The sequence below is a fragment of the Vanellus vanellus genome (genome assembly GCF_965231255.1).
Source record: "Vanellus vanellus genome assembly, chromosome: 21".
In the NCBI taxonomy this organism is placed as follows: Eukaryota; Metazoa; Chordata; class Aves; order Charadriiformes; family Charadriidae; genus Vanellus; species Vanellus vanellus.
In genome coordinates, this window is record NC_138926.1 from 9079773 (window position 1) to 9098805 (window position 19033).

At 57.5% G+C, this 19033-nt stretch overlaps 3 protein-coding genes across 3 annotated transcripts in view; 2 read left to right on the forward strand and 1 right to left on the reverse strand.

Annotated features, from left to right (window-relative positions):
• Positions 1 to 319: 319 nt before the first annotated feature.
• On the reverse strand, positions 320 to 4880 carry IFT46 (intraflagellar transport 46; the record flags this gene model as incomplete). The annotated part of the gene is made up of 11 exons (XM_082493755.1): positions 320 to 760; positions 1128 to 1213; positions 1487 to 1547; positions 1829 to 1895; positions 2315 to 2436; positions 2870 to 2998; positions 3364 to 3457; positions 3562 to 3636; positions 4332 to 4474; positions 4552 to 4755; positions 4824 to 4880. The coding sequence occupies 11 exons, from the start codon at positions 4878 to 4880 to the stop codon at positions 665 to 667; spliced, it is 1134 nt and encodes a 377-aa protein (XP_082349881.1). The 3' UTR covers positions 320 to 664.
• A 163-nt stretch (positions 4881 to 5043) lies between these two features.
• Positions 5044 to 13132, forward strand: ARCN1 (archain 1). Its single transcript, XM_082493777.1, has 10 exons — positions 5044 to 5120; positions 6633 to 6896; positions 7451 to 7630; positions 7870 to 8075; positions 8642 to 8803; positions 9538 to 9703; positions 10990 to 11137; positions 11469 to 11577; positions 11741 to 11945; positions 12532 to 13132. The coding sequence occupies exons 1-10, from the start codon at positions 5118 to 5120 to the stop codon at positions 12619 to 12621; spliced, it is 1533 nt and encodes a 510-aa protein (XP_082349903.1). The 5' UTR covers positions 5044 to 5117; the 3' UTR covers positions 12622 to 13132.
• Positions 13133 to 17212: 4080 nt separating this feature from the next.
• Positions 17213 to 19033, forward strand: part of PHLDB1 (pleckstrin homology like domain family B member 1) — a 17652-nt gene continuing 15831 nt past the window's right edge. The window contains exons 1-2 of the mRNA XM_082493915.1: positions 17213 to 17349; positions 18520 to 18624. Coding sequence (XP_082350041.1) covers positions 17293 to 17349; positions 18520 to 18624 — 162 coding nt within the window. The 5' untranslated portion in view covers positions 17213 to 17292. The remainder of the gene's footprint in view (positions 17350 to 18519; positions 18625 to 19033) is intronic.

The window sequence follows — 19033 nt, forward strand, 5'->3', positions numbered from 1 at the left end:
CTGCCAAGCTGCTACTGCTGCAATTCCTCCCAGGGTGAGGCCCAGCACCAGACTTGCTTTAGCAGGTTCGTGGCCAGCAGGCAGCATCGTCCTCACTGCCCCTGCCAGGGCTGCAGCAGGTGGGCAGCATGGCAGGGGCTGGAAAGAGTCAGCCCAACAGCAATAAACTGAACTCAAACGTCTGTGTTGTGCCGCACTGGTTATTTCTCCTTGGCAGCAGCTGAGGGGCTTGAGGATAGAAAAAGGGGCTCAACACTACGGGGCAGAGGAGATCGGAGATCCCTGGATCAGACCTTGGAACACACTGGGCAGATCCAAGTGTCGTATCTGAGCACAGAATTTATTCCCGCCTGCTCCAGCACTGGTAGGCTGTGCTCAAGCAGCCTCTGCCCTGTGGCATCTGTGGCACAGGGAGCCTGTCATTGGGAAGAGCTGGTTTAATGGTGAGCTGCTTGGGGACGAGTCACAAATGGAGCCATTAGGCAGCTTCTGCAATTAACGTGATGAGTACAGTCCTACCCTCTGAATGCAGAACAGCTCAGCAGTACTTATAAAACCAGGGAGGCTTCTGACACGACGCGCGTTGCTTCACAGGCTGCTTGGGTCAGATCTCCATGTCCAGCGGCAGACGTCGATCCAGGAGACGAGGGTTTAATGTGAAGTTTCAAGTAAAGCTTGACACTTCCACGTCTGCCGCTTGCGAAGGAGGGTTGTATGGTGGGCTCCTGCCCTTCTTCCCATCAGCCAGGGGCTTGAAATGCTGTGGGGGGAAGAATGCATTACTGGAAAGATTCAACTCTCGTTAATTAGAGTCTGAAAATGCAAGCCGCTTCTGCTCCACATGAGCTGCGTGCTCAGCAGTTGCCCTGGCTTTGGTGAGAAAAGCATTGTGGGCTTCTGCTGGGATGTTCAAAAACATGGCACTCCAGCCCTGCGGCACAGCAGAGGCTCCTTGTATAACATGGAGGTACTAGGGGAATGAGAAGCTTAGAAAATGTTCTTTGGAGCCCTTTCTCCTGGCCTACCAGCCCTTCACAAACACCCACGGCACAGGAAAGCCAAATCTAAGGAGAGCAGCTGTATGATGCTTCCAGCTGGGTGAGCAGTGCCTGGCTGGAGCTGCGTACCTGCGAGTTCTTGAACTCCGAGTAGAGGGAGAAGAGGACATGCAGGGGCTGGATCCGACTCTTGTACACAGGGATGTCCAGAATGGCTATGAGCGAGAGCAGAAGTGCGTGAGAGCCAGTGGGCTGCACCACCCTGTGCAGGGTGCTGTGAGGAAAGGCTGAGCCTGCGATCACTGGGGCCTTCGCTCAGCAAAGACCACAGGCGCCCGCAGTGCAAAAGTCCCGCTTCCTACTGAAGGAAGCGGAGAATGATCTGGACTACCCGGGGCTGAGCCTGCACCTAGAGGTCTCTCAATTTAAGGGAGACAGTGCCAGGCTGGCAGCAGGCTTGCATCTTCAGCGCAGTCTCCCCAGCTTACCACATATCATGTCGATGTATTTGGCCAGGTCGCAGTCCATCTCTGCAGTTGGGAGCCCCACCTGGAATGGAGGAAGCTGTCAGCTCTGCTCCCATACGGCATGAGCCCGAGAGCCTGTGCTGATCTCCAGCCAAGCACAGAGGCCAGCCAGGCAGCAGCCAGGAATTCAGGCGTTAGGCTGCTGCCCCGTCTTTTGGCAAAGGAGAAATGGTCAGTAGGAACAAACCTGAATGGGCCAGGCTGCGGGCAAAGAGCTCAAAATGGAGCAGGAACCCAGCTTCCATGGAAGATGGTTTCTAACGTCACATGCAGAGCTAGCTACTTATTGCTCGCACAACATACCTTTCCTAAGAGCTCCTCAAATTCTGGGGACCATTCCTGCATCAGCGTCTCGATGTCAGGCATTGGCCTGTGAGGGGGAAGAAACAAACATAAACTTTCAGATCACACGCAACTGAAACGGCTTCCTACTGCCAGACCACTGTAAACGGGACAACTTCTGTTCTAACTGGCTGAGAGAGATCCGCGCCTCCACTGAGGATCAATGTGGGCACTTCTATTCAGCACAACGAGCTGAAGCTTGCTAAGGTGCAAGTTCTGCCTGCTAGCCGTTAGACTAATTCAAGTTACGTAGGGAAAGAGCACAGAGAATGAAACTGAGTGTCCTGCACGCGCATGGCGCGACTACCCTGGAAATCAGCACGCCTTCTCCCTTGCGGAGATATTTTGACAGTTTTACTTGGCACTCCCGGGCTTTGCTGTCAGCCTCCCAGTGAGTTGAGCTCACACTGTACGAGCGCGGGAAGCAGAGTGGAAGTCACGGCTCACCTGGTGTAATGGACAGTGGCGGGAGGTTTGCAGCGGTGCAGTTCGCCGATACTTTCGATCCAGCTCTCAATGGCTTTGGGGTTCTTCTCTGCATTCTCCAAACTCTTCACTTTTATGTGCTGCTAAAAACAGATGTATAAACCTGGAAGCACTTTGTGGTGTTTTGGGGCATTTTTGCAAAGCCTGTGTTCACTCCCAGTCAACCATGTGTTTTCCCTCTCCTAGCTGCACAAAGCCAACTGATTTCTGCAGGCAGAAGAGCAGCTGGCAAACCAAACACTGAGTAAAACCAGGTATTGATAACCAAAAGGAAACAGAGCTTCATCTGAATGAAATGTATGCAAAGTCTGTACCAAGACTTGCCTGAAGCAAGGCTTAGATCCATTGCAGTTTAAAGCTATAGGTTAAAGAAAAAGGTTATTTTTTTCCGCTTTTAAGGCCAAGTTATCAGTTGTGCTGCAACACTGTGGTGACACAGAAAAAAGTAAGAGTAAAATGCCATGTTTTTGCTACAGCCAGCATGCAGCCAGTGCCTCCTCCCTCTCTGCGACTCACTGCAACGTTGTGCTGCTTGGAGCTCTCTGTCAGCCAAAGGGAGAGCACGGTGGGATCCGACTGCCTGGTCGATGGCTCATCCAGGACCAGCAGGCCAAGGTTATCAGGCTTGCCATCAGGACGGGGAACCTGCAGATAAACAGAGACCCTGTTTCCTACAGGAGTCCCGAGAGGGGGAAGTTGGGGTGGTTTAAAAGTCAGTCCCTGAAAGGCATGGGTAGGTGTGCTCTCTTGAACAGGAGTTGTTAGTACAGCACTACCTGAGAAGCACGAGGTGTTGGGCAAGGGAAACTCAGCCCTCACCCCGAATCACAGATGTGCTGTTTGAGAGGTGGCTGAAGCGAGGGTGGCATACCAGGTCTCTAGAATGTTATCTCTGTCAGCGCAGGGAAAAGTGCACACTGCTGCAGGGCCAGCCGGCCTCCGGTGCCCCTCTCGCAGCAATACCGCAGCTCATGCGGCAGGAAGTACAGAGGAACCTGAAGCAACCGTACCTTAAGGAACGCATCAATGTCTCCAACTGCTGGAATAAAGTCTGGAATAAAAGGCTGCAGTTTGTGCTCGATCTCTATTGTTTTGGGAGTGTACCTGGAAAAAAACACCATCATGGGTAACTATGACCTGTCCTGCCAAACTTGCCACACTAATTGGCACAAAGGAGAGCAAGAGTGGGCTTTACCCGTTCCACTCACCTCTTGATGTATTCAAAGAGTTCTTTGATTTCAGAAGATACTGGCAGGTAGTCATAATCTGCTATATTGAAGTCACTAAAGAAAGGAAGAGGAACGTGGGTAAAAATTAACGAGTGGCAGGTACAAGCGGGAAGTGGGACCTAGCTGTGCAAGACAATCACGAAGGAAGCTGAAACAGTAGGTAGTCAGTCTTGCACATGAAGACCACTATTGCACCCTGTTTTGCCTTGGGCCTCCAGCAGAGAAAAGCATTTGCATGATGTACACTTGCTGGTGATTAGAGACTTGTGTAAGGGACTTCCAAAGGTGGATAAGTGATCTCTGCAAAGGCAGTGGTTAGGACAACGACTAGGGGGTTTAGTAATGGTTTGGGAGCTGAAAGCAGTGGAAAAGGAGGAGGATTATCAGGAGATGAATGATGTGTATGACGTTCCTCCTCTTTCTTGGGCACCAACTGACAGCTGAGACAGGAGGCTGAGTGACACCTTTGCCTTGCACCGCAGGGTCACTCCCGGCTGGGCCTCCCCTCGGGACAGCAAAGAGGGCACGGGGAGGGTCCAAGGAGCCCCCGGGGTGGCTGCAGTTCCTCATATGACGGAACCTCTTTCTCCTGGGCCAGCCGGGCATGAGGAGGGAAGGAGCTGCTTGTCCCGGTGCCCACAGCCGTGCTCGGCCTCGCGGGACAGCGAGCACACCAGCAGAGCTGAACAGGCCTGTACGGCACCCGCCCAGCAAGGGACGCCAGCTCCTTGGCCGGTATCATCAATTACCCCTCCAGCGCAGCCTCGTGCTCCTCCGAGTCGTCCTCCGAGTCGGTTTCAGAGGAATCCTCTTCCGAGTCGTCGTCGTCGTCATCGTCGTCCTCGTCCTCGCTGAGGGCGGCGGGGGGGGCCGGCCGGGCCGCCGCCTCCTCCTGGGCGAGAGGGACCGGGCCTCACTGGGCCGCCTCACCGGGCCAGGCCGTCTGCCCGCCGCCGGCCCCGCGCCTACCTTGCCGCCGCCGTCGTCCTCGTCGCTGCTGCGATCGGCGGCGGCGCCGCCGGGCGGCCCCGGCCGGCGGGAACCCCGGGGGCGGCCCGCGCCCCCCGCCCGCGGCGAGCGGGCCCCGGCCGGCCTCCCCGCCGCGCCGCCGGCCTCCGCGGTCTCCGGCAGCTCCAGGCTCTCGTCGTACGGCTGGTTCTCCACGAGACGGGTCTAGGCAGAGGGGCGGAGTGAGGCAGCGGCCCGGCCCGGCCCGGCCCTGCGACCCCGGCCCCGCTCACCTCCAGCGGCCGCCGCTCCGCCATGCCGCCCTGCCACCGCCCCGCCGCCGTCGCCATGGCGACGCGCCCGCCTCGCTCGCCCGCGGCCAGCTAGAGCGGCCCGGCCCGCGCTTCGCCCCCTGGCGGTAGGGGCGGTGGCCGCCGCCCGCCGGTCCGCCGGTCCCGCCCCGTCCCGCCCCGCGCGTGACGCCACTTCCGGCTGGGGACGTGGCTCGGCGCCGCCATCTTGTGGGGCTACCCGAGGGGACGCGGAGCGTCCAGGGAGCCAGCGCGGATCCCGGCGCTGCCGCCGCCATGGTAAGGGCTCGCCTGCCGCATGCTGCTGGCCGCTGCTGGGCGGAGCGGGGTTCGGGGAAGCGCCGGGGGCTGCCCGGCCCCGGCCCGGCCCGGCCCGGCCTGGCCCGGCCAGTGGGCCCGTCGCTGGGGCAGGCCCGGGTGCGGGCCGGCGCGGGAGGTCCGTGGCCTGTTGGGGCAGAGCGGGGCGCTCTGGAAGGTTCTGCGGCTGCCCGGGGGGTCGGGGCGGGGGCCATCAGCCCTTGGGCTGCGGCTGGGGCGCGGGCCTGCCCTCCCTGCCCGCCTCCCGGGCGAGCGGGCGGCGGCGGAGGGCCGCTCCCAGAGCCGCCGTGCCCCTTCGGCAGTGGGGCTGGAGCCTGCCGCCTGAGGCAGCCGGTGTGACGCTTGCTTTATAGGGCCTTTGGGGTATTCGGGCCGTTCCCTCCGGGGCCGGGTGCCATGTCGGTGCAGAGTATAACGCTCTGAGCCTGTTCTCCGTCCGAGTGCGTCCTGCTCCTCTCTTCCCATCCGCAGCCTTGTTTGGCGGCGGTCTCGGTTAGCACAGACTGGCGTGCTGCTCCAGTAAAGAGCAGAGCTGGGTGCTCACTGGGCAGCAGGTGCTGTCCGGTTCTCCTGCACCGTGGTCCGAGTACTTTCGGGCAGTGCTTACAGCAAGGAAGTTTATTTCTGACCGGTAAGTACTTCAGGATATGGAGCTGCGGGGCCCCAGGGCGGTCCAGAAAGAGCCTGGCTCCCTTAGCAAGGTGCATGCAGAGCACTGTCGACCTGGGGTCTGTGTTTGAGAGTTCCCAAACTGTTAGACAGCTGGTAATGACAACAGTTGGGGATGTAAAAGACCTTAAGTGCAGAACCAACCTCATGCTGTCAAAGTTGATTGTGAAGCTGATTTGCGATAGAGAAATGCGAGGAGGAAGTCTCGGTAGTCAGAGCGAATGAGAAAATGTAAGCTGGCAATCGCCTTACTGCTGTTTTATTGTTGGTGTGATAACATCTCTGAAGTGCCTGGGACAGTCGTCCATGGGCTGCAATTAATATAGCTGCCAATATTTTATTAACCTGCCTCTACTGTAAATGTGGCATTGGGAAGGGGCGTCTAATTTTACAATGTTCCTGTACGTAGTTGTAAGCTGGGACCAGACTGACAGAAAACTCAATAGCCTAGAGCCTCCCCTAAAGTGCCTGGGGGGTTGTTACACCTCTGTGTGTGTATGAATTCACTGTGTCTGCTCACCTGGAGCATTGAGAGCTGTCATTCAGGATAACACAGGAACAGAAGGTGGGCTAGAGCAAGAGAAAAGCAGAGGTGGATCTGCATTTAGAGGAGTTCAGTTCCTGGTGCTGGTCACAGAAGAAGACTTAAAATTGTGCGTAAGGAAAGTCAGCTGGTTGTGCGATGAACGCAAAGGTGAAATGTAGTCAGAAGCGATCCTTTCTTTGAGCGAGCCATGCTGCACCAGGCTGGCCGAGCCTGCATGGTGTGGGAGGCCCGGCTAACGCCGCTCACCACCTCTGCAGGTGCTTTTGGCAGCAGCCGTTTGCACAAAGGCGGGGAAGGCCATTGTCTCCCGGCAGTTTGTGGAGATGACCCGGACCCGCATCGAGGGGCTGCTTGCAGCTTTCCCAAAGCTGATGAACACGGGGAAGCAGCACACTTTTGTGGAAACAGAGAGCGTGCGGTATGTCTATCAGCCGATGGAGAAGCTCTACATGGTGCTGATTACCACCAAGAACAGCAACATCCTGGAAGACCTAGAAACACTCCGACTCTTCTCTAGAGTGGTAAGGATCTGTCACTTAATGCGGAATTTGCGTGTGTGTCACCTGAAATAGTGCCGTTGTAAGGGAGCCTGTGGGTGAGCTGGTGCTGAAGCGCTGCCTCTCTCCGCCTGGCAACTTGTCTTTCCAGAGCCTCTTCCTGACCTGGAAGTAAGCTTTGAAGTTTCGGTGGTATTTGTGAACCACATATAAAAAATCCTCAGTTGCAGTTCAGCTGGTGAGACCAAAGGGATGATGGTGTAAATTTAGCATTAAATATTCTCTGTATTCTTAAGAGAACACCCTTATTCCTTCTAAAAATAGGATGACATTGTGATTGTTAGAAGTACAGCACTGCTTTACATGCATTTCTAAGCAGCGGGTTTGTGCAGCTGTCTTGGTGCAAGCAAAGGATCTTCAGGAAATCCGCTGGCATCAGTGTGCATTGAGCTTCCTCCGAGTTAGCATTACAACAGGGCTAAGTGGTTGTATAAGTATTTTAGTGTAGAAAAATTAACAACGGCAAAACTTCATCTTCATACGAATACTCTTTAAAATGTTTTCCCCTCCTTAACTAGATCCCTGAATATTGTCGAGCACTGGAGGAAAATGAGATCTCCGAACACTGCTTTGACCTGATTTTTGCCTTCGATGAAATTGTTGCCCTGGGCTACCGTGAGAACGTAAACCTGGCACAAATCCGGACCTTCACTGAGATGGACTCGCATGAAGAAAAGGTGTTCCGAGCTGTCCGAGAGGTGAGCGGGAAGAACTGGTACAGTGGGATGCCCTGTCTGGGAAACGCTGCTTTTTTATATACAAAGGTGTTACTGCACTTGGACAGGGGTCATAAAATTGTTTAGCTTTTCCGTAAACTGAATGCCCTTCTCTCGTTTCCTTTTTCTTCGCAAAGGGTTTGCGAGCACATGGGCTTAGTTCCTGTGTAGAATGAATTTGTGATTGCAAAGGTCTATCAGCCTCTTGTCTTTCACTTCAGACTCAGGAGCGCGAAGCAAAAGCTGAGATGCGCCGTAAAGCAAAGGAACTGCAGCAGGCCAGGAGGGATGCGGAGAGACAGGGCAAAAAGGCACCTGGTTTTGGTGGCTTTGGTAGCTCGGCCGTATCTGGGGGCACAACGGCAGCGATGATCACAGAGACCATCATTGAAACGGAGAAGCCCAAAGTGGCACCAGCGCCTGCCAGGTGAGTGCGTGGTGGGGAACACGTACTCCTTGGAGCCAGCTGTGGCTGAAGCCACGTGCACAAATATGGGCTCTCTCACGGGCGTTCTTTGTCTGTGTAGCCTTCCCGTTCAGTTACTGCACAGGTAGAGATCATCACGCCCTTGTAAAGCCTCCCCTCAGCTTTGCCGATCGGCGTGGGTGCCTTTACTGTGGGTCTTTGTAGGCCAATATATGTTGCATATTCTTGAGACACTCCCCCTTTTTTATTGTCGAAAAGTGTTTGCTGTGTACTGCAGCAGCATCCAGTGGTCTCTTTGGAGTCTTGATTGGGCAATGGGCTTCTCACTTAGCGTGAGAAAAAGAGGTCCTAGCTACTGGTAATACTGGGAACAGAATCCACATCTACCTTATAACTTGGCACCTACATGTGAGATTATCAGTTGCATGTGCGTTCTCCCCCAGAAAAGGCTGCAGAGGCAAACGCTGTATTGTTGGGATAGTCAGGTTACAATGCTTGAAGATAACTGGGGAAGGAGGAATCTGTTGCTGTGAGCTGAGTTGGAGATTCTGACTCCTTTTGTTTAGGCCTTCAGGTCCCAGTAAAGCCTTGAAACTCGGCGCTAAGGGGAAGGAGGTGGACAACTTTGTGGACAAGCTGAAATCGGAAGGAGAAAATATCATGACTTCTGTAGGCAAGCGCTCTACGGAAGCAGCCAAAGTTCTTGCTCCTCCCGTTAACATGGAGAGGTAGGTATTGCCCTCGCTTTGAAAGTGGTCTCCTTGCAGCTCTCTCTGTGGTGCATGTGTTGCTTTGTGAGCCAGCTTCTTTTGTGGTTCTTGGAACAGGCTTTTTCCTGCCATTCAGGTCCTGGGTGCCCACTCGACCTGTTAACTTTAAAAGATGGGGGGCAAAAACCTCAGAAGGCATAGCAGCAAAAAAGCAGACAGCTAATTTGGTTAGGAATCGCCTTAGCTAAACTTGGGATCTACGTCCCATTTTAGCTGAGGTTGGGAATTGTCCTATGCCTTTTTCCCTTAAAATAGCTGCCGTTTTAACTCTTCCCCAGATCCAAAGAGTTCCTGCCATATTGCGGCTTAGGATGGAAAGGTTCATGCTTCGTTTTACACATAGCGATTCAGAACCTTTTAGTGCCCTGAGCCACGCTGCTGTGTGGCAGAGGGGGTCTGAGTGAACAGCATGTCCAGATGCTGTATCGTAGCTGTTGATCTGGGCTCCCACCGTTCCTTACCCGCTTCCATCTTGTATCTGTAGAGCCCCATGCCCCCAAGTTAACCTGTTGGAGCAGCATTAGAGTCTGTGTCTGCTGTGCCGTCCGTGCTGTTCCATTTGGGGCAATCACGCTCCTGGGAGCACCTGCTCATCACACATAGCCTGTCCCTGCTGAGCGCTGATCTCTCGCCTTGCCTGGTCGATGCCCAGCGCAGGACTTGAGACACTTGCTTTTTTCCTGTCTGTCTAGCGTGCACATGAAAATAGAGGAGAAAATTTCCTTGACTTGCGGCCGTGACGGAGGGTTGCAGAACATGGAGCTGCATGGCATGATCATGCTGCACATTTCCGATGAAAAGTTTGCACGGATTCGCCTGCATGTAGAGAACGAAGACAAGAGGGGAGTGCAGCTGCAGGTAAAGCCTGTTTGGCGTCCCGGGCTGTTGAACGTACTTTGCTGCTCTCCAGGGCAAACTATTGGAAATGCTTGAGCGTGTCACTGTCCCATGTTCTTGGCCGAGTCTTCTCAGCAAACTTGTCGAAACTGGGAGTAGTCACCACAGACATTCCCATAGCATAAATGCGTGCTCAAAAGATTGAAGTTCACTTGAGAAACCCTGTCTCCTGCACTTACCTTCCTGCCCTGGGAGCCTTATCGGTCCAGTACCACATGTTGGTGTGCCGGCTGATCACACTTGGACTTCGCAGCAGCCTGGTGTGTTGCTTGGTGCTTGTTTGTGTGGTGTGAGCTTTAGCTGTTGAGCGGGAGCATTAGAATTAAGTTACTCTGCCAGCGAGAAATTAATTTATTATCTAGAAAGCAGTTTCTTCTTGGGGTTGCTCGTGTCATGTCACTGCTGCCTCTGAGGCAGGAGCTGGAGCCCTTGTTTGCAGTCAGCCGTAGCAGCTCAGAAGATGCTTAGAGACACGTCCTCCCATGTCTCCCTCTAGTTGTGTGACCTTACTGAGCCCCAGAGACGGTGCTGCTTCGATACGCTCTTTTGCTGCCTCCTCCTTGCCAAGCGCGTATCTGTCCCTCACTGCCTGTGGGTCTGCTAGTGCAGCAGGAGGTTCCTTATCAGCGCACCTTCTGAGCGAGTTCCTCACAATGCTCCCACACCTGCTGCTTCGGGTGGGAGACGAGATCAAACACAGTGCTGACTCTTGTCTGTCTAGTGTAACTGGAATGTTAACTTGCGAAAATCCTTTGCTGCTAAAAGCTGCTTATGCTTGCTGTTGCGAGAATACTGAAATTTAATTTGGCCGCTGGCATACCTATGTGTTAAGGCTCCTGAGGGAAGTAGCATTTCTGTGTTCTTCCCAGTAGCATTCCGTTATTTTTTCTTCAAGAGAAATGTCCATTGTGTGTCTTCAGGGTGGTCTTTGAGATTTCAAGTTGTTGAAGTTGTTCTCCAGGCTGTCAGCCCAGGACATGCCTTGGTCAAGTCGCTGGTGCAGCAGCAAGTAGAAATGGTAGTGTGTGGATTTGTTTTGGTGCATTGGCATTTTCCAGAGGGAATCCTGGGTTCATAAACAGATGTGCTCTAGCGGGGCTTCTGAGCAAGGTGCAAACCCAACATGTTTTTTGTCCAGGAAAACACCCGGGGGTGTGTAGGGCTGTGTCGTTAGAACCTGTGTTACCTACGTAACGGTTTGCTCCATAGGCTTAGAGTTAGAGCCTGGGCCTGTGTTCCCCTTTCAGACTCACCCAAACGTGGACAAGAAGCTCTTCACTGCGGAATCGCAGATTGGTTTGAAGAACCCAGAGAAGTCATTCCCTATTAACAGTGACGTGGGCGTACTGAAGTGGAGGTTGCAGACCACGGAGGAGTCTTTCATTCCACTGACAAGTGAGTGCGAGTGTGTGTCTTGGGGCTCAGCTGGGAGCGGCTGATCTTCACCCATGGCTGGTAGCCTGCCTTGCAGCAGCTGGGCCAGCTCCGGAGCATGGCATGTTACGAGGTGTTGGAGATACCCTGTGTCTTCTGTTTGTTCTCCACGGTATGTGTTTTCTGTAATGCTCTTGAAGAAAATGAAAAGCTTTTTTTTTTTTCTTTTTTTTTCTTAAATTTGGCATTTCTTGGGGCTGCCTTTGCTGTGCTTTTCAAAGTGTATCGCTTTTGGAGAGCCTGTTCCACGTAGAAAGCCTGCATGGCTCAGCTTACTGTTTCTGTCCTGCAGTTAACTGCTGGCCCTCAGAAAGCGGGAACAGTTGTGATGTTAACATTGAATACGAGTTGCAAGAGGAGAGCCTAGAGCTGAATGATGTGGTCATCTCCATCCCCTTGCCGTAAGTAGCGCTCCTGGTCTGGGCAGCACCAACACGTGCCGTCCTGGCTCCCCTTGGTTCCTCTCCCTCTCTGGTTTGCAGTCTTGCCACGCCGACGGGCTTGACAAGCATTTTCTTAGCTCAATGCAGATAAGCCATTGTAGCTTCTCATGGCTTGCTCTAGGTCTGGTGTCGGCGCCCCGGTGATCGGGGAGATAGATGGTGAGTATCGCCATGACAGCCGGAGAAATCTCCTCGAGTGGTGCCTGCCAGTGATCGATGCCAAAACCAAGAGCGGCAGCCTGGAGTTCAGCATAGCAGGGCAGCCCAGTGACTTCTTCCCAGTGCAAGTCTCCTTCGTCTCCAAAAAGAACTATTGCAACATACAGGTATGCTCCCTGCTGGCGCTCTGCTGGCGTGCTCTCACTCCGGCCTCTCAAGCTGCCTCAGTCGTGCGCTGGCTGAAGCGGGCTATGCTGTGACGTGCACGCCCTGCCATCCCCCTTCGCGAGGGCATAGGTGCCGGCTGTAAGTAGCCTCTGGCTGGATTCTGGAGTGCTGGCACGCAGCACTGGCAACTTCGGCTTCCGCAAGCTCACATGCAGTTTCAGTTGTGCTTCTGTGCCTCTGAGTAATCATTAATTCCCCTCAGACTTGCGTGAGAAATTCTGTTGCCCTTCCGAGCCAAAGCGCTTCTCAGCATATGACTGTCTGTCTGTCCCCGCTGAACTGTAGCTGGCGACTGCAGCTTAACTCCTCACAGGCTGCTTTCGGCAGAGGCGCAGTTACTGCAGGAAATCATTCCCCTGTTTTCAGGTTTCCTGGGAACAAAGATCCCCTGTTCAGGGCTGACTTGTGGCTCGAAAGTGCAGGGTGGATCCTGTCCTCACAATGGCCCCAGCATCAAAGCGCAGCGTAGCTGGGGTGGGAGAGCGGTGCACAGTGCTGAGCTAACTCTGCCTGTTGTCTCCGCAGGTTACCAAAGTGACCCAGGTAGACGGGAACAGCCCTGTGAGGTTTTCTACTGAAACCACCTTCTTGGTAGACAAGTATGAGATCCTGTAACGCCAGCCATGGGGAATCACAGAGGAAGAAATTTTTAAATTTAAAAAAAAAAAAAAAAAAAAAAAAGGCCGAAGTTTATTCTGAATGTTGGGAATGCCACAGCCCCCTCTCTGCTAAGACACGTGGCTCTCTCTGCCATCTGCAGTGTTCCTGCGCCACAGACATTTTTGGCAGAGAATTTACATGCTCATGGGGGGAAAGGCTACAAATTTCTTTGGCAGATTTTTACCGGCTGGCAGAAGAGCAAGATCTCGGCAGAGAACCTGGCTTTGACACCTCCCTTTCTCCCCTGAAGACGAGCGGAGCTCAGGCCCAGAGCTGACCAGCCATCATTCTCTTCTTTCCTGAAGCGTCGGGCGCTGCTCCATTGTTGGTGCTGCCATTTTAATGTCTCCTCGGCCTTCAGTTCTCATTTCCCTTGGTGACAGCAGGCGTTAAGATCCCATGCGGGGGGGCACCTTGCCACTCTGGACCCCTCCGCCTGGCAGAACTGGAGCGAGTTGGCCTCGGTCTCGCAGGTGGGGGGTTGTGGCAGGGGCGTGGGGTGGGGAAGAGGGATGGGGGTGTCGCTCCTTTTGCCCCGCACAGTCCCTGCTGTCTCTCCAGCCCTGCCACACAGTGGTGGCCTGGGGCCACCTCTCTGGCTCGTGGGTGGCTCTGAGGTAGCGCAGGCTGTGTCTGCGGATGCTCTTGCTCCTGTTGCAGGAGGGAGAGTATCTGGGAGGGACTGCCCTGTGCACGGGCAGGCTTTGGAGGCAGTTTAGTTAGGTTAGAACCAGCCACCTGTCCTTCCCAGGGCCCTGTTGGTGTCTGGGGAGGCGGAAGGCTTTGCCAGGTTGGGCCGCTTGGGCTGCGGGTCGGGACATGTCCCAGACCAGTGTCTCTGCCAGCACTTGTGAGTGGAGGAGAAGGGAACGCTGGTGTCCAGAAAACGTACTAGGCTGATCCCAGTGCGAGCAGCACCCCAGCATGGTGTCCTCCCCCCTCCGCCTTATCTGGCAGAGCTGTGGTCCCATCAGAACTCATCTCACCTGCTGCCTTGGGGCCAGTCACTAACGGCCTCACTGGCCAGCAGTGAGGTCTGCAGGGGAGCACAGCTGACACTACTGTGGGGCCTGACCAGGCAGATGGGAAGCAAATGCCCTAAAAACACCTGAACTGTGCTCCTGACACAGCCCCTTCATGGGAGCGAGGGTGCCTGGGGTCTTCTGCCAAAGAAGTTGGTGGTCTCCCTTCCCTCGCAGCACCCGAGAGGAATCGGACCCCGACCCTTATCCAGGGCAGGCGGGAGAGCCCTCCCCGGTCCCCAGCCAAGTAGGTGACAAATTCTGTTAACTCGCTCGTGTTCCAGAGTTGCTGGTCTATATGATTTTAAAATGGAGTCAAGGCTAGTTCAAGCATCCGAGGAGCTTTTGTTTTTTTCTTTAATTCATTGGAGGGTAATATTTAAACCGAGCCGAGATCTCCCCCTTTTGTAACCTTGTACGCTACTGGCCTAGGGCGTAGAGCACATTCCAGTGTACGCGGAGAAAACCCAGTCTCTAATCAAATAAAGAGTATTGTCAAAGGAGCCAGCTGAGGGTCTGGGGTCCTTTGGGAGCGGGGATGGCCCCTTTCCTCTGTCCTGGGCCCAGTGAGGCAGGAGGGGGCCGGCAGCGGAGCAGGGACCCACCGGAACCAGGAGTGGAGGTGAGCAGCAGTGGGGTGGGGGGGACACCTGGGCAGCCCTTGCCCTTACACAAGGACCCCCAGTGGTAGCACCCGGGGGGCAGCTTTGGGGCACGGTGGGGGCGAGGGGAAGCAGTGGGGGGTCCTGGTCCATGGTGGGGGTCCCAGTCTGCCTGCCCGGGGGCCTCCTGAGGAGGAGCAGTGGGTGGGAGAGCAGGACAACTCCCCTTCAGCCATCTGACCCCTCCTTGCACAACACTTTGGGGGTGCGTGGGTGGTCCGGCAGCCGGAGCAGGACGCAGTGGTCCACCTTGGTGGCCAGTTAGTTGGTGTGGGAGCCCTCAGAGCAGCTGGCCTGGCGGGGGAGGCTGGACGAGGCTCTCCTGTCCCCAAATCCTGCTGTGGCTGGTAGGGAGACGGTGCTTGGCTGAGGCTGCCTCCACCGCCCCGATGCCTCGCGGGAGCCTGGGAACGGTGCTGGCCTGGCCGGACCCCGCTCCCCGGCGGGACCTTGTTTACTCCGGTTTCCTGACACGCTCTCACCACGGCCCCGTCGGCTGCTGCCAGAAAGCCCCAGGAATTTGGCAGTCCCACAAGGTATCCAGCTGCTGTGCCGAAGGGCCGCCCGTGCTCCCACTCCTCCGGCTGCCCCACCACCCCTAGTCCTCCCCAGGCCCTGGCTGAGCACCACAGGCAGCACAGAGAGCAGGCAGCAGCCGGGCAGCTCTGCCCAGGTCCTTTTTCAGCAACTCCTAGTACATTTGGGTTTGCCACGTGGTGCCCTGTGTTGGCGTGTGCGGGGCTGCAGTGGGCAGCGTGCTGTGTGGGGTGATGGAGCCGCAGGTTTGCGTGACGAGTCAGCGCTTGCCGACAGCCGGACACCAGGAAGGAGAGAGCGATGCTGGTTTCGGAGAGGTGAGGTTCAGCCCTGCCCCCTCTCGCGAATGCAGGGCTGGGTGGCGGGTTCATGCCAGGGACTGGATCCAAGACCCCCCCCCCAAACCCACCCTGTCCTGTGGTCCCTGAGCTGCTATTAGCAGGAGCCACAGATGCTCTGCGCCAAGTATCTGTCCTGCAGATGAGAAGTCATCATTTCCTAGGAGAGGGCTTTGAGGAATAAATGTCCATCGTTGCGACCTCACCAGAGGTCTGGGAGCTCAGTTGTGGTGGTGGTTTCCCTGTCCAAGCCAATGCTGGGCTCGGTGCTGGAGCTCCGGCAGCAGTTGGGACTGTGCACAGTGTGACTGGCCCTTGGAGCGGGGTCATCTTGGGGAGTGTCAGGTGCAGGGAGGCAGGGGCGCGTGCCCTCCCCAACCCCAGCACATGGCAGGCATCCCCCAGCCCGCAGAGAGCCCAATGTGCGACACAGGCAGTGCTGCGGCCTTGGCCGGAGCACAGCTGTGCTGCGGCAGTGCGGGAGCACTTCTCAGGAGCGCTGAGATCAGCGGGTGCGGCCAGGATTCCTTGGCTCCCGCCGGAACTGTCTGGCAGATGATTTACAGCAACGTTATTGCCAGGAGCATTGCGTTGTCCCAGCAACTGGGATGCAGCCCCCACCACCCCTCACCCGGTGTGGGACGGGGCCATCAGGGTCTCCCCTGCTCAGAGTGGGGTAGCTGCAGGCTCTGAGGCAGCGGCTGGGAGCGGACTCCTCGCTCCCCTCAGGCTTTGTGCGGGAGCCAGGCTCCCTCCTCCCAGCTGTTGGCGGAAGGGCCAGTTGTTTACTGGGACGGAGGGTGTGGGAAGGGGTAAACGCACCGTAAGTGCATTAGCAGATGGGGAGTGAGCAGGCAGCCAAGCTGGACTGAGGCTGCGATGCTGTGTGGTGCACACCCCTTCGTTCAGCCGCTCCGGCTTCTTCCCTGACTCGCTTGGCTGCAGGTAGGGAGGAAAGGCCATGCCATGGGATGCCATACGCCTGCCCCTGGCACGGCTGGCATCGTGGCGGGTGCACGCCAGGCTGTGCTGCAGTGCACCAGCACGACCCTTTGGCAGCGTGGGCTGGCTGGCCGTGCCCTGGCTGGAAGCATGCAGTGTGGCTGCGGGGTCGGCCAGCTGGCTGCTGGCGCCCCTCCATGCTGCAGGTTGTGCCGTGCACAGGTTGGGTCTCGGTGGGCAGCAGCAGGTTGAGCAGGAGCGGACCCCTCGAGTGCCCTGGCCTGGGCAGTGGGGTGCAGGGGCTCCCTGGGAGCATGATGGTGGCGTGGCAGCGTGTCCCTGTGCATCCCGCCCCGCATCGGCAGGGCTGGGCGTCCTCCCAGGTGAGGCCTCTGCCTGCGCCAGGAGAAGAAAGGGGCTTTTGTCCTCCGTGAGGCCAGGGCCAAGCGGGCAGCCCTGCACGCAGGGGGCACGGGGGCTGTGGGCTGTTTGGTGGTAACCGAGCCCGACCCCTTGGCATTTGCTGCCTTCGCCGCTTCCCACGGCAGGAACAAGCAGCGCGTTCTGCAGGCGGCAGCAGGAGAAGAAAGGCCGCCTTGTCCGCCTCAGCAGTGGGGCGCCGGCCGGGGCGGCCACGCTCCCGCCCCGCATTCCTTCGGCAGAGCCGGCTGGAGAGGGTCTGCGCCCCGCAGGGGGACGGGCGGTGAGGAGCCAGGTGAGGGGCTCTGCCGGGGCAGCAGGCGATGCCGGGGGGCTGGGGGCGGTCAGCGTGGGCGTCGAGGAGCAGCCAGACGACAGGGGCCCCCCAGCCCATGGGCAGGCAGGGCGACCTGTGGAGCAGGGGGTGCTGCGTGGGGGGAGTCGGGCAGCAGGAGTGGGGACAGACCCCACGAGCGGTAGGGCCCGGGGTCCCCCCGTGATGCTCAGGCAGCACAACCGTGCTGGGAAGGGGTTAACACCGGCGCAGGATCCCACCCTGGCCCCGCTCCCTTCCTATGGTGAAGCCCGGCCCCTCCTGGCTTTTCCTCCTTCCCAGACATTGAGAGGGGTCTGGGTGCAGGCGAGGGGCACGGGCTGCGGGGTCTCTGGGTGCTGGGACACGCAGCCACCCTGCACCCAGCGGACATGGGCACGCTGCCGCGGAGGGTCCCGCTCGGCATCCAGGCCAGGACCAGGTGGCAGGTAAGGGAGAGCAGGGGGTCCTGCCGCGGCAGGGGCTGCTCCTGGGCTGCTGTGGCTTTGATTCCCCTGCCCCGGCCGAGTTGCCCCCCATCCCATGCGGAGCAGCCACAGTCCCCATGGAGTGGGGTGGCCGTCCCTGGCGGCATTGCATGGAGCCACCCGGGCTCTGTCCCAGCCCTGGATCCCACGCCTGGTGTTTTCCAGCATTTCATTTTTTCCGCAGTGTGTAATAGCCGCCCACTCGCCCCCGCAGCCGGGTGCTGGCCGAGCCGGGGGGAGGGGGGTCCTTCACCCCATGAAACGTTTGGGCTGGCAGCTCTTTGGGCAATGCTGCAGGAAGCTGAGATCGGGGCTCCTCTTGGTGCCCCCGGCTGCCTCGGCACTGGGGTCCTTAGCGGGGGTGGAAGCGTTCCCCGGTTCAGCTGCCCTGGACTGCCCGGGAAGGGTTAAGCTGTGTTCAGCCTGGCCCGGGCGGAAGGGAGGGACGTGGGGAGCAGCAGACGGTAAATTTAGTAACCCCAGAGCATCCCGGGCTGTGACGGTGGCGTGAGTGCCGGGTGACGGAAACCGTTCCTCCCCGGCTGCCTCCTGCCCTGCCAGCCTTGCTCAGGCGTCGGCACGGGGCTTGGGCACCCTGAGGTGCTGCTGCCGCCTGCCTGTGCAGGAGCAAAGGCACACAACCAGGTGCCAGGGATGAGCACTCGTGGTACGTGTGGGTGTGTGGGGCATGCTGCGGGCTGTGCGCAGGCAGGCAGGTGCTGCTGGGGACAGCTGGATGCTGTGCCCATGTGTCCTTGTCCACCAGTGGCCATCACTGTCCGGCTGCCCATTGCTCGCAGTGTTTGAGGTGTGCGTTTCCTACACCACCGCCCCAGAGCCGAGATGGGTGGTGTGCTGGCTGCTTCTGGCACTGTCCCCCATCCTGATGCTTGGCGTGGGTTTCTCCTGGTGCGTGCCTTTCCGGGCTGGGGTTCTTGCTGGCTTCAGGCAGATGCTGCTGGGCTGGAGGCCGGAGCTCAGGAGGGGAATCGCCGTGCTGGCAAATGCTGGTTTGGGGTCGGTAGGGTTCACCGAGGCTTGGCCTTCCAGGCTTTGCAGGCTGCCAGCAGACATGTGCAAGAGGAATGTGGCAGAGACGTGATTGCCTGTGCTGACCTCCATCTCTCCCAGCAGCATCCCGTGCCTGAGAGCACCTACTGTCTCCAAGCGGGCACCATGGAGGCACCTGGCAGGACCACCGCCAGCCCGACCCACAGAGTCCAGACCATCATCCAGGTGAGCACATGGGGCTGGGGGGACCTCTGTCCTGCCCGGAGCATAGGGATCTGGCCGGGAGCCCTCCTCCTCCGCCCCAGCCCTGCCACGGGTGGCTGGTGCTGCCCCTCAGTCTCTTCTTACCCCAATCCTATTAGGGGATCAGTGGCAAAGCTAATTGAGCTAAGTGGCTGGTGGCTCAGATCCTCAGACGCAGCCCAAGCCCCAGGGATCTTCTCCCCAGGGCGGGTAGCACGGGCAGGGGGGAGGCCCCAGCCCCTGTGTCCCACTGCTGGACTGTCCTGCCCACGCGCGGCTGTGCCTGGGCACCGCTCCCTGCCTCTGCCGCTGCTGTTTCAGAGCCACCCGGGTGTCCAGCCAGGTGGGCAGCACAGGGGAGTGGGCTGCAGGCGTGGGAGCTCTGACCATC